This window comes from Grus americana, chromosome 5 (genome assembly GCF_028858705.1).
Source record: "Grus americana isolate bGruAme1 chromosome 5, bGruAme1.mat, whole genome shotgun sequence".
NCBI classification, from domain to species: domain Eukaryota; kingdom Metazoa; phylum Chordata; class Aves; order Gruiformes; family Gruidae; genus Grus; species Grus americana.
This window is the reverse complement of record NC_072856.1, coordinates 28,131-43,939: the sequence shown is the minus strand read 5'-3', so window position 1 is coordinate 43,939 and position 15,809 is coordinate 28,131. Positions and strand designations below refer to the sequence as shown.

Here is a 15,809-nt window from a genome sequence, read left to right as displayed (position 1 = left end):
CCCCCCCCCGGCGGGAATGGTTTCTCCCGGCTGCGCCCCCCCCTCCTCCGGCCCCCCCCGCCCCCCCAGCGGGATGCTCGGTGCCGCCGCGCCGGGCCCGGGCGCGGTGACGTCAGGGGCGAGGCGGCCCCGCCCCTCCGCGCTCTCGGGGCGGAGCCGCTTCCCGCCTCCCGCCGCCGCCTGGGGAGCGGCGCTGCGGTCCGCCGCGGCGCTGAGGGGCGGCCTCGCCTCCGCGCCCGCTCGGCGTCCGGCCCCGGGGCGGGGGCGGGCAGAGTCCTGCGCCGCGCCGAGCATGCGAGTGCTGGCGGGGCGGGCTGCAGCGGCCGCGGGGCGTCTGCGGCGGCCAGCCGGAGCCGGGGCTAGGCGGCGGGCCGGGGCGGCGGAGCCATGCTGCTGGCCTCGGCCGTGGTGGTGTGGGAATGGCTGAACGAGCACGGGCGGTGGCGGCCCTACAGCCCGGCCGTCAGTCACCACATCGAGGCGGTGGCCCGCGCCGGGCCGCGGGCGGGCGGCAGCGTGGTGCTGGGCCAGGCCGACAGCCGCCTGGCGCCCTACATCATCGACCTGCAGTCCATGCACCAGTTCCGCCAGGACACCGGTGAGTCAGCCCGGGGGGCAGCCGCTGGACGGCCGACCCTTGCCCCGGCGTGTCCTGCCCGACCCGACCCGGCCGGGCCCTGCGCCGAGCTCCCCGGGCCGCGATGGCGTTGCTTTGCGCTGCTTTGCGTCGCCGGGTGCCGCAGACCTGCCCGGCTGCGCGTCGCACCGGGCTCCCCGGGCCGGCCTCGCGTTGCTCGGGTCCGCGCGGCGCTGCCCCGTCCCCCGCTGCCCGAGGCTTCCCCGGCCCGGCGCTGCAGGGTGCTCCCCGCTCTAGAGTTGCGTTGCACCGTGCTGTGCCTTCCAGCGCTGCCCAGCCCTGCCTGCTCTCGCGTCGCTTCGTGCTCCCTGCTCTGCAGTTGCGTTGCACCGCCCGGTGCCGTCCGGCGCTGCCCTGCCCTGGTCCCGGTCCCTCGCGACGCGCGGGGTTGCGGTGCCAGGCCCCGTGCTGCCCTGCCCGGTCAGGCGCTTTCCTGCCTGACACGGCCGAGCTGGATTCGCCGTGCGTTTCCAGGTCCCCTATTGCATTGCACTGGTCGGTGTAGAGTCGCACCGTGCAGCGCTTTGCTGCCAGGTCCGGTATTGCACGGCGCTGCCTGACCTGGAGTTGCATTGCACGGTGTTGCACAATGCTGCGCTGCTGGGTCCCATACTGCATTGCACTGCCTGGTCTGGAGCTGGGTTGTACTGCGCTGCCTTCCCCAGTCCTGTGTTGCGTTGTGCTGTCTTGCCCTGCGTTATGTCCTGTCGCCTGCTCTGCCGTCGGGTTGCTGGCTGTACTGCGCTGTGCTGCTGGGTGCCGGCGCTGCGTTATACTGCCTGATCCTGGATTGCGTTGCCCGGTCCATACTGCATCTGGATTTGCCTTGCACCGCCCTGCTGTGCCTGCCCTGGAATTGCAGAGCTCTGCTCCTCCATGCCCGGTCCCATGCTGTTGCCCAGCCCTGCCCAGCGTTGCCCGCTGTCAGCTTGCATTATGCTGTCCCGCCTGGTCCCTAGGTGCTTGCCGTGTCCCACTCTGCCCGGCCCTGCCTGCACGTTCCTGGTCCCTTACAGGGTCGTGCTGCCCGGCCTCCTCCCTGCTGCTCATCCCTGGGCCCTATTGCACGCTACGGCCTTTTTCTCTCCCAGCTTGCAGTCCCTTCTTGCACGGAGCCCATCACCTGCAGACTCTTCCTAGGGCCCTGCCTCACCGTGCCCAGCTCCCTCTGTGCTACCTCTGAGCCACCACCAACCCTAAAGGCCCGGTCCTGTACCGTGCTTGGGGGCCAGATCCTGCCCCGGGTCACGGCAGCCCGTGGGGGTGCTCGGGGTGGGGGCACAGGCAGGTGGGGGGATGCTCAGGGAGGGCACAGGCGGGCGGGGAGTCCCTGGGTTGGTGGCCTGGACAGATAAAGGGAGGTATTTGGGGGCGAGGGGACAACTAGCAGGCATGGAGGTCCCCAGGGTGGTGGGGCTGTGGAGGGATTCCAAAGGTGGCGGGGCATATATGGCCCTGGGGCTGTCTGGGATGTAGGGCACAGGCACCCATGGAGGAGAGGTCGGCACAGGGAATTTGTGCCCCCTCCCTCCCCAGCACCCCCCCCGTGATGGTCACGGGAAGGGGACCAGCCAAAGTCCCTTGTCCCTGGGACAGGGGGTGCTGGGTGCAGTGGGGTGCTGGACACTCTCCTTTGTCCTCCTTCCCCCAGCAGCCCTGGGGGCTGGCGGGGACCCTCCCCTGCCTCTGGGTGTGGGGACAAGGGACCTCTGCGGCGGGGCTGGGGGCCAGCCTCTGAGGGCTATTGTTGCCCAGGGAGGAGGCCTGAAAGGGGGATTGTTCTGTCTTTCCCTGGGTTGCTGGGGATGTTGGTATTTTGGGTCATTAAACAGCTCTGATTTGGGGGGGTCGTGACCCTGGCAGGCCCTGAATAGCTATTGTCCCTTTTCTTCCCCTGCTGAATGGGAGGCCGGCTGGCCGTGCTGGGTTGGGGGGACACACAGCGTTCCCACACCGCCGCCCGGGGACCGCCAGATGCTGCATGCCGCCGCCGCTGCCCTCCCTGCCTCCCGCCAGATTAGGATAAATCACCGCCCCGCTCCCCTCCAGCCCTGCTTTGTGCCGCCAACGCTGGCGGCTTTTCTCCCCTGGGTGCCCTGTTGCAGGACAGGGACGGGTGGCCCGGCTTGCCTAGGGTGCAGCTGAGCCCAGCCACATTCAGCCTGCCCTGCCGTGCCATGAAATGTCCCAAAGAGAAAGGCTTTTTCCTCATTGTAGGAGTTCCAAAATTTGCGTCCGTGCTTTGAATATGTCCTAGTTGACTGGGAGCGGTGGGAAAGGAAACGCCTAGCACAAATAAGGATGCAAGCCACAAAGCCTTCGTGCTTTACGCTCTCATCCCACTCTTAGTGCTCGCTGACAGGGGAGCAGGAGCTGGGCACGGGGCCCCACTCGAATTCCTTTGCTCGGCCTAACAGGGATTTTCCTTCTGCCGCGGGGTGGGTTTCCATCGCGGGCCAGTTTGGCAGGGGCAGACGGTGGGGCTGGTGCAAGCCCCGCTCCCCTGCGCACATGGGCTGAGCAGCTGCACGCTGGGGCTGGGAGGGCGGCTGCCACTGTAGACCGGTGGGGGCGAAACCTGCTCTCCTGTCACACTGGGAGTGCACCCCAGTGCCGTGCGCGTAGAGCCCAGGGGCTCCCTGACCCTTCAGGCGCGCCAGCGGCAGGGCAGCTTGCAGGCAGTGGCCTGGGGAAACCAAGGCACGCCAGTCCCCTGACAGGGCGGGGACACAGCTGAGCCGCCGGAAAGCCGTCCTGTCCCCGTGCAGAACGCCACCGGCAGGGCAGGTTGGGGTGGTTTCGCTCCCTGCCTGCAGGTGGGTGCTGGCGCCAGGGTCTGATGGCGTGTCTCACCCTCTCTCAGGCACTATCCGCCCCGTCCGGCGCAGCTACTACGACCCGTCGTCAGCACCAGGCAAGGGAGTCGTGTGGGAGTGGGAGAACGACAGCGGGTCGTGGACGCCCTACGACATGGATGTGGGCATCACCATCCAGCGCGCCTATGAGAAGCAGCACCCGTGGGTGGACCTGAGCGCCATTGGCTTCTGCTATGTCATCGACTTCGCCACCATGGGCCAGATCAACCGGCAGACCCAGCGCAAGCGCCGTGTCCGCCGCCGCCTCGACATGGTCTACCCGCTGGTCTCAGGCACCCTGCCGAAGTCACAGTCCTGGCCGGCCAGCCCTGGGGCAGCGGCAGCCCCCCCGGGCCCCGCCTGTGCCTGTCCCCAGTGCCTCCTGGTCATGAGCGTCAAAGCCACCGTGTCAGCTGCTGGCCCTGGCACTGCCACGCTGCAGCCCCGCAAAGCCCCCCCCGCGCCACCCGCTGCTGCCAAAGCCCTGGTGCTGGCCCCAGGGGCCAAGGCGCCCGATGGTATGGCCACGGTGCGTGGCTCGCTGAAGCCGCTGGCAGCCCAAGGGGGCCGGCAGCAGGCAGCCAGCACGCCCACCTTGAGCTCAGCCAGCTCCGCTGCCAGCCCCCCCGGAGCAGGCAGTGGCAAGGCATCCCGTCCTGGCCTCGGCACCCTGAACCGCAGCCACCTCCAGCGCCTGGCCATTGCGCAGTCCCGGGTGCTCATTGCCTCTGGGTGAGTCCTGCTGTGGGCGAGCGAGAGGGCGGTTGTGGGGAGAACAGGGGTAGTGTGATTTCCTCCCACCCCCCAGGGCGCAGAGGGGCTGCAGCCCCATGGGGCTCCCCGCTGCAGGGGTGCTGTCAACCCTTGAGCCTGGTGGGAGATGGACCTTGTTGGTCCCCAGCCTCCCATGGGCAGAGGGCTCTTGCTGGGCCCCTCGCGTTCCCCGCAGGTGCCTGGGGACTGGAGTGGGGATGGGGTGGCTCCTGCATCTTAATGAGGAGGCTGAGGCTGCTCTTTCTCTTGGCGGCAGGGAATGGGTGGGGGACTGCGAAAGGCCCAAAGAAAAGCCATTCAGGCCCCATGAGAAGGGGTCCCTCCAGACTCCCACCCTCTGAAGACACTTTTTTTCCGAGGGGGTGGGCATTTAATGAGCCCGTTTCTCCCCTTTGTCTGGCTCTGCCGTCAGCCTTCTGTCGCAGCCTGGCCCCTTTCCTCTCCCTCTCCATCCTCCCCCTTCCCTCCGCTCCTGAGCCGCTGGGAAACTTTCCCATGGAAGAGAGCCCCAAGGGGAGGGGGGGGGAAAGAGCTGCGGCAGCAGCGTGGCTGTAGGAGAAAAGAGGAGAAAAAAACCAACAGATCGGCCCAGGCAGTGGTGACAAAAAGGAACCGTGAATGGAGATGCAGGCGGGGTTTCTAAAGAGCGAGAGAAAAGGCGGCGGTGGGGCGGGGTGGGGGGGACGTTGCCCTGTCGGGGGATTCTCCATTTCCAGCCAGGGCCCGTGCAGTTGCTCAGGCAACTGTCGTCTGGCCCCTGGGGGCCGCGGGGACGTGGGTGCTTGCTATCGGCCCTGACGTGGTCTCTGCTGACTCCTTGCAGGGTCCCCACCGTCCCCGTGAAGAACCTCACTGGCTCCAGCCCCGTCAACCCAGCGCTGGCAGGTGAGGATGGGGCCACAGTGGGGTGCCCGGTGCCTGCGGGTGTTGGCCTCCCTGGGGGGGGGGGGGGGGAGTCAGCCCCAGCAGGGTAGTTTTTGGGGCAACATCAGGGGTTTGGGGTGACACTGGTTCCTCAGTGCCATTTCGAACCCCCTTGCCCAGGGATCACGGGGATCCTAATGAGTGCAGCCGGACTGCCTGTCTGCCTGACACGGCCCCCCAAGCTGGTGCTGCACCCCCCACCTGTCAGCAAAAGCGAGATCCAGTCCATCCCCGGCATCTCCCACACCTGCCGCAAGACCACCAAGAAACAGGCCAAGAAGGGTGAGAGGCAATTTGCCACTTGGCCCCTGTTCCTGTCCCCCCTTCCCTGCCCGCTTCCCCTGTCCCGTCCCCCCGTCCCCCGTGCTGCCCTCCAGCCCCTCTGACTCTTGCTTTCCTGTAGGTAAAACCCCAGAGGAGGTACTGAAAAAATACCTGCAGAAGGTGCGGCATCCGCCCGATGAGGTGCGAGCAGCAGGGGTCACGCTGGGGTGTCCCCGGAGCGCTTTGCTCTGGGAGGAGCGACTGGGGACACAGGCGATGACCCCACACTGTGTAGGGGTCTCCTGCTGCCCTTCGTGGTTCTGCCCTGTCCCCTTTCTCCCTCTGAAGAGGGGCTGTGTGCCATGCGCACGTGCGGCTGGCCCCTGCGGTGGCCCAGCGCGATGGCACGGTACCGGGGGGGAGTTCTGGTCCCTGGGCAAGAGCAAGGCGGCTTATCAGCCCCGTGTCCTTGGCGAGGCTCCGGCTGCACCCATCCGTCTGACCCCTCTTCCTCCCCTTCTGCGCAGGACTGCACCATCTGCATGGAGCGCCTCTCTGCACCCTCCGGCTACAAGGGACCCCAGCCGGCTGTTAAGCCCGACCTGGTGGGGAGGCTGGTGAAGTGCGGCCACGTCTTCCACCTCTACTGTCTGGTTGCCATGTACAACAACGGCAACAAGGTGCAAGGCTGCAGCCCCAGGGGATGCCCGAGCCCCCAGCTCGGCGATCGGTGCTGAACTCCACCTGCCCTCAGTGGGACCGTGCTCGAGTCCTGCTGCCCTACAGGGCTCTGACCATCCCGCCCTGACAGGGGGTTCAGTTTTTATCAGCAGCAAGCACTTGGGGACCACTAAATCAGAAACCAGGCTTGTGTGGGTGTTTTTCCCCCCGCTACGCCCAGTTTTACATCCCTGCCAGGGTTAGTGGCGGTGAACTTTCATCCCCGTGTGTTTGAGCAGGGCTACCTAGCATCTGGTGCTGGGCAGTGCTTTTCCAGCCACAGGTGGGCTTGGGCTTTCCTGCGCCCCCTGCAAATGGCCCTTGTGCTCGACATTCCCGGGAAAACGTGTTTCACGTTGCTTGCAGTTTTTGAATATTTATTATCTTTCCCTCTTAAAAAAAACCCCACCAAAACCCCCAAACCCAAAACAGAGGTAAGGAAAGTAGTGAGGACTGTAAAACTGATGAGGAGAAGAAATGCAGACCTCAGGTTTTCGGTTAAAGTTGGGTTGCCATAGCAAATACACCCAGGCCTACCCCCTGCTTCTTGAAGTGTTTTTGAAATGACTGTTTTCATGATGAAAATGGTGTTCGGTGTTGCTCAGGGACAAAGTGCCAGTTCTGGCTTGGTGCTGGAGGATACCGATTTCATTATGTTCCCCTTTTTTCTTGCTCTCAGGATGGGAGCCTGCAGTGTCCCACCTGCAAAACCATCTATGGGGTGAAGACAGGGACACAGCCCCCGGGGAAGATGGAGTATCACATCATCCCTCACGCGCTGCCTGGCCACTCTGACTGCAAAACCATCCGCATCATCTACAACATTCCCCCAGGGGTGCAGGTGCGGCCTGGCCCTATGCCCGGGAGGGGTACGTGGGTGGTCCCTTGTGGGGGCTGGTGGCCCTTGTCGCCGCTGTGTTATTCCCAGGTCATGCTGCAGCTCATGCCTTGACTCAGGGCTCCAGGTTCAACGATATCTCGGGAGCTGCCTGTCCATAAGGATGTGGGAAGTCTGGGGTACCTCTGCATGAAAGCGTTGGCCCCATCAGCTTGGTGGCAGAGGGTACGGTAGCATGTAGGGCCACCACGCTGGAGAGCGGCCGCCCAGCCCAGCAGTGAGCAGCTCTGCGTCCACTGAAACTGGGGGGGTTACCTTGTGCCAAGAGCATCCTTCTGAGCTCCAAAAGGGTTTTGTTCCTCTCCCACTCCACACACTGCAGGGACCGGAGCATCCAAACCCTGGGAAGAGCTTCACCGCCCGCGGCTTCCCCCGGCACTGCTACCTGCCGGACAGTGAGAAGGGCAGAAAGGTGAGGGGCTCACCCAGGCAGCTCGAGCTGGCCAAGGCACGCTCAAGGGCGTATCGAGGGGGAGAGGGAGTGAGCAGGTATTTGGAACATGGGGAAAAGCAGATAGGGCTTATGCAGGCAAATCTGGGTGGAGATTTTCCCCGTAGCCCATCCGGCATGCTCTGCAGGAGCCCAGCGGTGTTCCCAATTGCTGGGGGAGCTCTGCAGCCTGGTCCCGTTATTTTGGTTGGGGTAGGACTCCGTGCTGGCATCCCAAGCTCCCTGGGAGGGCTTGCCTGTGGGTTGCCTGCATTGCTGGGGCATACCGGGATGATCAGGCGTGCCCTGAGCAGAAGCGGGTGCTTCCCCCCTCCACGTTTATCTTGCTGCCTGCCCCATCTCTCCCCTCCACAGGTACTGAAGTTGCTGCTGGTAGCCTGGGACCGGCGCTTGATCTTCGCCATCGGGACCTCCAGCACCACAGGCGAGTCGGACACGGTGATCTGGAATGAGATCCACCACAAGACAGAGTTTGGTTCCAACCTCACCGGCCACGGCTACCCCGACATCAACTACCTGGACAATGTCCTGGCTGAGCTCGCAGCCCAGGGCATCACGGAGGAGAGCCTGGTGCAGGAGAAGGACTGAGACCACCGCAGCGAGGCAAGGGAAGGGGATGCCTGTGCATCGTTCCCCCCACCCCCCGGGATACAGCTACTGGAGAAACCTGCCTGGGGGCTTTGCAGGGGGCACCTGTAGCCCCCTGCTTCCAGTGGCACCTGCCTAGTGGGAGCATTCCCAGGCTGGCTGGGAATGTGGGAGAAGGTCCTTTTGGCCATCCCCTTCAATCCTGCAGGGAGAGAGCCTCCCCCCACAGAGCCACGGGGCTTCACACTGGCCTGGCCGTGTCGTCCCACCCCCGGCCAGTGTCCTATCCCTGCTGCTGGTGTGCCGAGGGCTCGGGGAGCGCCAGGCTCCCCTCCCTCCTCATCCATCGGAAGGTCCCAGGCTGGCCCAATGCTCCTGATGTCCACCTGGGACTGGGACCTGGCCTGGGGTGGGAGTGGGGGCCATGGGAGTCCCCCTCGCTCTGCCTCGTCCCTCAGCCGTCTGTTTGTTTGTCCTGTCTGGTACCTACCCACTGGTCTCCTGTGTCCATGGGAGTTGGGGGGGCCTGGTTTGCCTCGGCTGGCCCCCCAGCCCTGTGCCCCCTTCTCCTCTTGGCTGTGTCTGAGCCGTGCCCTACAGGGCCCCCTTGTCTGGGCTACCCCCCGCTGCTGTGCCAGGGAGGTCCTGGCGGGTGGTAGGCAGTGGTGGTGGTGGTGGCATGTTTCCTGGCCTGTCTCCTGGCACACCCCCCCCCCCGAGTGGGTTCCTTGAACTGTTCGTATGGGGGTGTCCCCACGTTGAATTTTTATATACCTCATGTTTTGGGGTTTTGTCGTATATATGTACATATAGGTGGTGGCATTTTGGGAGGTGGCCTGGGAGCTGGGAGAATGCAATGCTGCGGTCAGCCTGGGGGCTGAACCCAGTAGCGATTGAGGGGGGGCGGGACGCACTGCTCCCCTGCTGCAGGACCCCCCCGCCCTGAAGGGGGTCATTGCCTGTCGCCTGTGGGTTCCCGTGGGGCCAGGCGCAGGTGTGGGTGGGAGCTGTTCCCCTTCCTGCTGGGTCCCGGCACCGTCCCTAGAAATCACTGGGGAGGCCTTTGGGGGTGGGGGGGCGGTGGGGGAGGTGGCTGGCTGGCCGTGGGTTGGCACAGTGGTTTTGGGCTGGGGCCAGGAGTGTTGCGGGGGGCGCAGAGGAGGGTTTTGCATGGCATCTTGGGGTCCCTGGCAGCCCCCGAGGGACTTCATAGGTCCTCTCAGAGCCACCTGTGATGGGGAGCTGTGGAGGTCCCCATGGTTTTGGGGGCTGCCCTGGGGGCACTCTCGCCATTGGTGGGGGCTGGCCGCGCTCATGCCCCTGCCCGTGAGACCCCTGGGATTGGAGAGTGGAGTGGGGGCCAGCACCCACGCTGCCCAGGCTGCCCCCAGCCCTGCACTGTTGCTCCCTAGGGGGTTGGGGCTTCCTAGCCCGTTTTGTTGCATTTTTCTCCTGGTTTTGCTGGAGGGGGGGTCGTCACCTCGGCCTCTGTCCCAGGGGACAGTGGCGCGGGAAGGGGACCTGTCCCGCTGTGCATCGTTCTGTTGTTGTTGCTGTTTTTCCTCTTCCTGGCCTGGGAGTGCGTCGTCCCCAGCCGGCCGCCCTGCGGAGGTGGGGGTGGGGGTCAATAAAGCGGATGGCAGGGGACGCTCACTGTCCCTGCATGGCCTGGCCTCTCTGTTGTCTTCTGTCCGTCGTCTGTGTGGCCAGGCGAGCGAGGGGGCACCGCGGGGAGGGCCAGGCACCCCTCGTCCCCCTGACGTTCCTTTGCACCAGTCTGTCCCCAGCCATCCTCAGCACGGGATGTTATTTTCTACCTCAGGGGACAAAATCTCTTTCCCCAGGAAAAAAAACCATTTTTGAGCAGCTCTGCAGCCAGGGGAGCTGCAGCAGTGTGATTTCTTCTCCACCTGAGCCCTGGGCTTCCCCCACTGCAGAAAAACCCTGGCTGGAGCTATGCAAAACCCTCCTGTGATCTGGGGGAGGAAGGGGAGGTCCCCCACCCTCCCCAGGTGCCAGCCTGATGGCTTTTAATGTGACACAGTCTTTTCACAACATGACTTTTTTGGTTTTTTTCTTTTTTTAATGCCGTGTTTGCCTATGCAATTAGTTGCTGGCTGAAATAAAACTGATCCGTGCCTCTCTGCATGCGTGTGTATATCTATCCCAATAGATATACATGGAGACAGGGGTTGCCGTCCAGTTGCAGCAGGCAGGAATCGGTAGCTAACTCCGCGCACGTCTCCACGGTTCCTTTCCCGCAAGGCGAAGCATTGCTAATGCCGTCTGTGCTGGCCCTGGGTGCCTGCAGCAGCTGGAGGGGGGCCGTCTGGGCTTGGAGGGCTGAGGGTCTTTTCCCACGAGTTGGGCCCTAGCGCGCACCTTGACACGGTGTTTTTACAAGTAGCAAGTCTCCACCGTGGCTGCGCTCGAGTCCTGCTGGTGTTCCTATGTGTCAGGGGAGGGTAGAGGGGTTGCACAGCTTCCCTGGCTTGTTGGGGCTAGCCTCGGGGGCCGAAGAAGATGGCCGTGCTCAGAGTTTCCTTCTGCTTGGGCACTCGAGTGTCTCCAGGGGCTTGCTGAAGGGCCCTGGGTCCCCTTTTTTGGTTTTAGGGCAGGGGGACAGCTGGGGTGTGGCTTGCAGTGGAAGGGAAACTCGCTTATTTCTGAAGGGGCAGAGCCCTGGGACCCCCTGGGAGGGGGGAGATGCAGCCGTGGAGGTGCAGGGGCTCGCGGGGGCAATATCATCGTGGGTCCCGATGGTGGGTTGACCCTGGGAGTTCGCCTTTGGGGACAGCCAGGGAGGGATGTCTGAAGGACCATGGAGCCTCCCGGGTGGTTGAGGCTGGAGCTCGGGGATCCGGTGGAGGGCAAGAGCACGTGTCACCCCATGGAGGGGCGAGCCTGGGACCTTTGTGGGGACGGGGACCCTTGGCTCCAGGGGGCGAGGGGCAGGGGGCCGGTGGTGCTGTGCAGCTTTGCCCCTGGAAGGGGGGGGCGGGCAGGGGGCTTTGCCTGGGTTTGGGGCACAAGGCATTGCCTGGCAACTGCGGGGAGGGGATGCTCACGCCATGGGCTCCTCCGACTGTTGCTGATACCCCTCACCCATGCTCAGCACAGCGCTGTCCTCAGGCCTCGCAGTGGCCAGGCTGTCCCCTTCGCCCATCGCGCGGTACCCCCTCAGCTTGTACCTCCGTCGGCTGTACCAGACTGTCACCAGGATGGTGGCCAGCCCCGCCAGGACTGCCGCAGTGACGCCGGCCACCTCACCCCCCGTCAGCCCCCGGCCCCTCACTGTCTCTGCCACGTGCTGGATCTCTTCTGGCCGGGCCAGCCGCCATGCGTGGCTCTGCCCATCCCTGACCCAGGTGCTGTCCCCGTCCCCGCTGCTCACCAGCACGGTGTCGACGGCCGGCAGGTTGGTGGGGGGCCGGGTGAAGGGTGGCAGGCGGGCGGGCGGCAGCGAGCCCCCTGTGAAGATGCCAGCCTGTACGCAGTACTCCACCTGGCAGCTATCGCTGATGAGCGCCAAGTGCTGGCTAAAGCCTGGGGGGCAGCTCTTGGCATGGGGGTCCTCGGCAGTGCCCTGGTGCTGCCCTGCCAAGGGGTTCCCTACCTGACAGCTGAAGAAGCCCCCAAAGGGCACCGCGTACTGGCTGCCCCCCTCATAATCCTGGCTCACGCACACCCTGAGCTCGTCGAAGAGCTTCAGTGGGAAGTACCCCGAGGGGCAGGACTGGGCACCGGTGATGTAGTTGGCGCTGTGGGCACTGAACAGCCCCCCAAAGAGGTATCCCGAGCTTGGGGCCACCGGCCCGCTCATAACGCACCAGTAGGCGCTGAATTGCACCCGGGAGAGCCAGAAGACATCCCGGCACTCACGGTGGCAGAAGATGCCCAGGATACACTTGTTGTGGCACTCCAGATGGCTGTGGCCTTCCTCCCGCTCCTGCATGCCCAGCAGCACCGGAGTGTAGGTGGCAGGGCAAGAGAAAGCCCCAGTGAGGGGGTTCCTCTGCTCCAGCCCCCGGCACAGCGTGTTGGTGTCAGGGCCAGCCAGGCCGGCACACTCCTGGAAGACTCCCCCGAAGGTGAAGTTGGTCACGGCACCCTTGCAGGAGCCATCATCGGCATTGGCGTGGAAGTTGAAGTTGGGCGAGGTGGCATCGGTGCAGCCTGGGTAGGTGTTGAAGGTGTAGTAGCGGCGGATAGCCATCTCCACTCGCCTGGCCAGCTTCTTCACTGTGGGGGTGGGCAGCTCTGGCAGGGTACTGGGGTTGATGAAGAAGTACAGGGGCAGCCCTGAGCGGTCGAGAGCCACCAGCTGATTTCTGATCCCCTCCTGCCATGTCTTGAGGGTTATGCCTGGGTAAAACGGGATCCCGCCGATGCTCTCTACCCTGGAGTTGGTGCGGTTCTCCAGATACTGCTTGGTGAAGCCAGAGCTGACGTCCAGGGACTCCTCGGTTTTCGCACTGATGATGCTGTGGAAGGCCACGCCAGCTGAGGCAGTGACGGCACTCCGTGTGGCCCAGCTGTCCTTCAGGAAGGTTGCCTTGATCTGGTCCTCCTGCACCAAGCTGGCTCCGGCATCGACAGAGGTGATGGTGTGGGTGCCATAGTTAAGCACCAGCACCTCGGCCAGAAAATCAGCCATCCGCGTCTGGTTGTTCTCTAGGTGGCTGGCAATTGTCAGCAGCTGTTTTTTGAAGCCCTTGTCCAGGACTGCCCCTGGGTCGATCTTGGCCGTGTAAACCAGGTTCCTGACTTGCACTCGGGTGGTGACAGCACGGTCTTTCACTTGGTGGGTCTTGGTCCGGTGGAAGTCATAGGAGAACTTGCCGTTGATGGAGGAGAAGAGGGACAGCTCCAGGTTGATGGAGGCAGAGGTGATGCTTTGGTAATCTTTCCAGGACTCGATGATCTCGGAGTTGATGTCCAGGTTGCTCTGCTTGCGAGGGATAGTGAAGATCTCATCTGGGATGATATAAGATCCATCTTCTGTGGTCTTGCACAGCGAGTAGCTCAGGCTGATGACTCTGCCCATATCCAAATTCCTGAGGTTATCCCAGCCCCCCCCCGGCAGGACTTCCAGACTTGGGAGCTTCAGGGCCTTCTTGCACTCTGGAAACTCCGCAGAGGAGGACGGCTGCTGGGACTGCTCAGCCCCTCTCACCCAAGCCGCTGACACCCAGGCGAGCAGGACCCCCCCCAGCACCCAGCCCATGGCCGAACCAGCGCAGGGCCCTCACCAGACGTCTGAGCAGCGAGGTGGGAGCTGGGGAAATGAGCTGGCTGGGGGTACAGCTGCGGGGCGGTTCCTCCTTTTGGGGGTTGGGTTAACAAAAGGGAAAGGAGAAGTGAGAACTGATTCATGTGGGAAATGACTGAGTGGAGCTGAGACAGGTGGGTGGGGAGCCGAAAGCAGAGGTGCCCAGAGCTCATTGCCTCCCTGTAGTGAAAGCTCCCTCTCCACATGAAAGCTGCTCTGCTGGGGAGAAATCTCCTTGCTCTGCCAGGAGAAATCTCGCCTTCAGCTCTTCACTGTGCCCAGGGAATTTCACCGTGTGAATCTCCCTTGGCCAGTGCTTGGGTGACTCCCCCAGATGAACCTCCCCCCCCACCGCCTCTGGGTGATCCTGGCTCCTTCGTGCCATGCAAGGGACCTGTCCCCAGCCCCACGGCCCCGGGCTCCTGCTCACGTGATGGGGAGAGGTCTGGCCCTGGTTGCACGGGCTTTGCTGCTGACTCCAAGGCTTTCCTCTGCGACAGAGGCGAGGAGAGGAAGCGGGGAGATGGTGCAGTGTGGTTTCAGTGTGGGGGACGGTGCAATGCTCGTATCCCTTCTCTCTTGGGGAAGAGGCTGCCTGAGACCCTGGGGCAGGCACTGGTGGGTTTGGAGAATCCCTCCATGGGGGCCAGCCCATGGCACAGGTGTGTTCCCCCACCCCCGTACCAACATCTACATTGGGGCCCTCCGCAGCCTCCTTACACCATCCCCGTCCTTCCCCCACTGTCCGCAGTGCCCCCAGCTGGGAAAAGCACCTCCCGCTCGGGACTGCCGAGCCGCAGGAAGCTGACCCCGGTGGTACTGAGCTGGCTCTGCCCAGGGACGCTGGCGCGTGGCTGGGCCCCGGGTTCAGTGGCACCAGGCAGCTGCTGCATGTTTTGGGGAATAAACAGTTAAAGCAGCTTCTGCTGTGAAAGCTGTGACTCTTTCCATATGGACAGGCTCACTTCCCCTATTTTTGTTGGTTAGTTCCTCTTCCCAGGACGGTTCTGGCATGGGACGGGGCTGAAGTGAGAGCTGTGACGGAGGAGGGACACCGTAGATGCACATGTGCTTTTGCCAGGATAACGCCGGGAGCGGGGAACGGATATGCCATCGGGGATGGCCTTGCTGTCCCCGGTGTGGGGCTTGGGCCCCAGAGTGCCGGAATACCCTGGTGTGGGGAGCCCCTTGCCGGAGGCTCCCACACCAACCTGGAGCCATCTGCATTTCAGACTGGGCTGCGAGGCCGCCTCACCCAAAATCTGGCCGTGGGTTTCACGAAAGGGGAGGGGGATACTTTTACAAGAAACAACTCTTTTGCCCTCATTGAGGTTTTATTTTTAGGGAAAGCTTGCAGAATCTTGTCACAATGAGAAGCGGCGAAATGTGAGCTCAAAAGCCATCGAAATGAACCGAGTGGGGTTTTTCAGTTTTGCTCCCCGTTCCGGCTGTGACTATTAGCAGTCGGTAGAGGATGTGGCCCAATTTGTGGATTTCTGTAGAGAAAGCAGGACTGAGCAATTTCGCAAGCTCTGTGCCCAGCATGTGTGCTGGTAAATGAAGGAGACAAAGTAGGAACTGGGGCCATGCAGATGCAGGTATGACTTGAGTGGTTGTAAGCGTGGCTGCTTGCTTTAATTAGCATCTCTGCATTAAGATGGTGTCACGGTTTAACCCGGCAGGCAGCTAAAACAACCACACAGCTGTTGGCTCACTCTCCCCCTCAGTGGGATGGGGGAGAGAATTGAAAAGAAAAAAAAAAAAAGAGGTAAAACTTGTGGGTTGAGATAAAGACAATTTAATAGGACAGAAAAGGAAGACAATAATAATAAAAATAATAAAGAATATAAAAACCAAGTGATGCACAGCACAATTGCTCACCAAGTGAAGCCAATACTCAGCTAGCTCTCGAGCCAAACTGCCTCCCAGCCCACCCCCAGTTATATACGGAGCATGATGTCATACGGTATGGAATATCCCTTTGGCCACTTTGGGTCAGCTGTCCTGGCTGTGTCCCCTCGCAGCTTCCTGGGTGCCCCCACCTTCTCGTTAGCAGGGCGGTGTGAGAAGCTGAAAAGTCCTTGACTGCTTGGCAACAACTAAAAACATCAGTGTGTTATCAACATTATTCTCATACTAAATCCAAAACTCAGCGCTATACTAGCTACTAAAAGGAAAATTAACTCTGTCTCAGCTGAAACCAGGACAGATGGTGATTTGATCCAGTGTCAAGACCTGCCTCCTAGAGACATCCAAACTCAAAGAACTTTCAGGCAGAAGAGCACTTTCTCCTGAAAGTCAGCCCCAACCTGTTTTTCTACAAGTGATCTCCTGAAATTTTTAGGGCTCTGTAGACCATCTCGACAGGGTCAGGTCATTCCCCAGCAGAGAGCTGCAAAAGCAGCAGGGAGCCCAGGAGGCCCCTT

The 15,809-nt window shown here is 62.6% G+C and overlaps 2 protein-coding genes across 3 annotated transcripts; one reads left to right on the top strand and one right to left on the bottom strand.

Annotated features, from left to right (window-relative positions):
• Positions 1-171: 171 nt before the first annotated feature.
• Positions 172-9,778, top strand: DTX4 (deltex E3 ubiquitin ligase 4). 2 transcript variants are annotated; one of them, XM_054829010.1, is made up of 9 exons: positions 172-598; positions 3,501-4,224; positions 5,090-5,151; positions 5,311-5,472; positions 5,594-5,655; positions 5,982-6,134; positions 6,854-7,015; positions 7,395-7,484; positions 7,878-9,778. In XM_054829010.1, exons 1-9 carry the CDS (start codon positions 388-390, stop codon positions 8,109-8,111), a joined length of 1,860 nt encoding a protein of 619 aa, XP_054684985.1. In that variant the 5' UTR covers positions 172-387; the 3' UTR covers positions 8,112-9,778. The 2 variants fall into 2 exon arrangements, with proteins under 2 accessions (XP_054684985.1, XP_054684986.1); XM_054829011.1 differs by lacking the exon at positions 7,395-7,484.
• Positions 9,779-10,172: 394 nt separating this feature from the next.
• Positions 10,173-13,394, bottom strand: MPEG1 (macrophage expressed 1). The gene has a single exon (XM_054829005.1). The coding sequence runs from the start codon at positions 13,336-13,338 to the stop codon at positions 11,176-11,178; it is 2,163 nt and encodes a 720-aa protein (XP_054684980.1). The 5' UTR covers positions 13,339-13,394; the 3' UTR covers positions 10,173-11,175.
• Between the last annotated feature and the right edge of the window lie 2,415 nt (positions 13,395-15,809).

What these genes read in the sequence shown, in the direction of transcription:
- MPEG1 (XM_054829005.1), bottom strand. Translation starts at nt 13,338, where the DNA reads ATGGGCTGGGTGCTGGGGGGGGTCCTGCTCGCCTGGGTGTCAGCGGCT.
- DTX4 (XM_054829010.1), top strand. Translation starts at nt 388, where the DNA reads ATGCTGCTGGCCTCGGCCGTGGTGGTGTGGGAATGGCTGAACGAGCAC. An exon ending in CGGGTGCTCATTGCCTCTGG is followed by an intron (nt 4,225 to 5,089) that starts GTGAGTCCTGCT and finishes GACTCCTTGCAG; the next exon opens with GGTCCCCACCGTCCCCGTGA. An exon ending in ACATTCCCCCAGGGGTGCAG is followed by an intron (nt 7,016 to 7,394) that starts GTGCGGCCTGGC and finishes CACACACTGCAG; the next exon opens with GGACCGGAGCATCCAAACCC.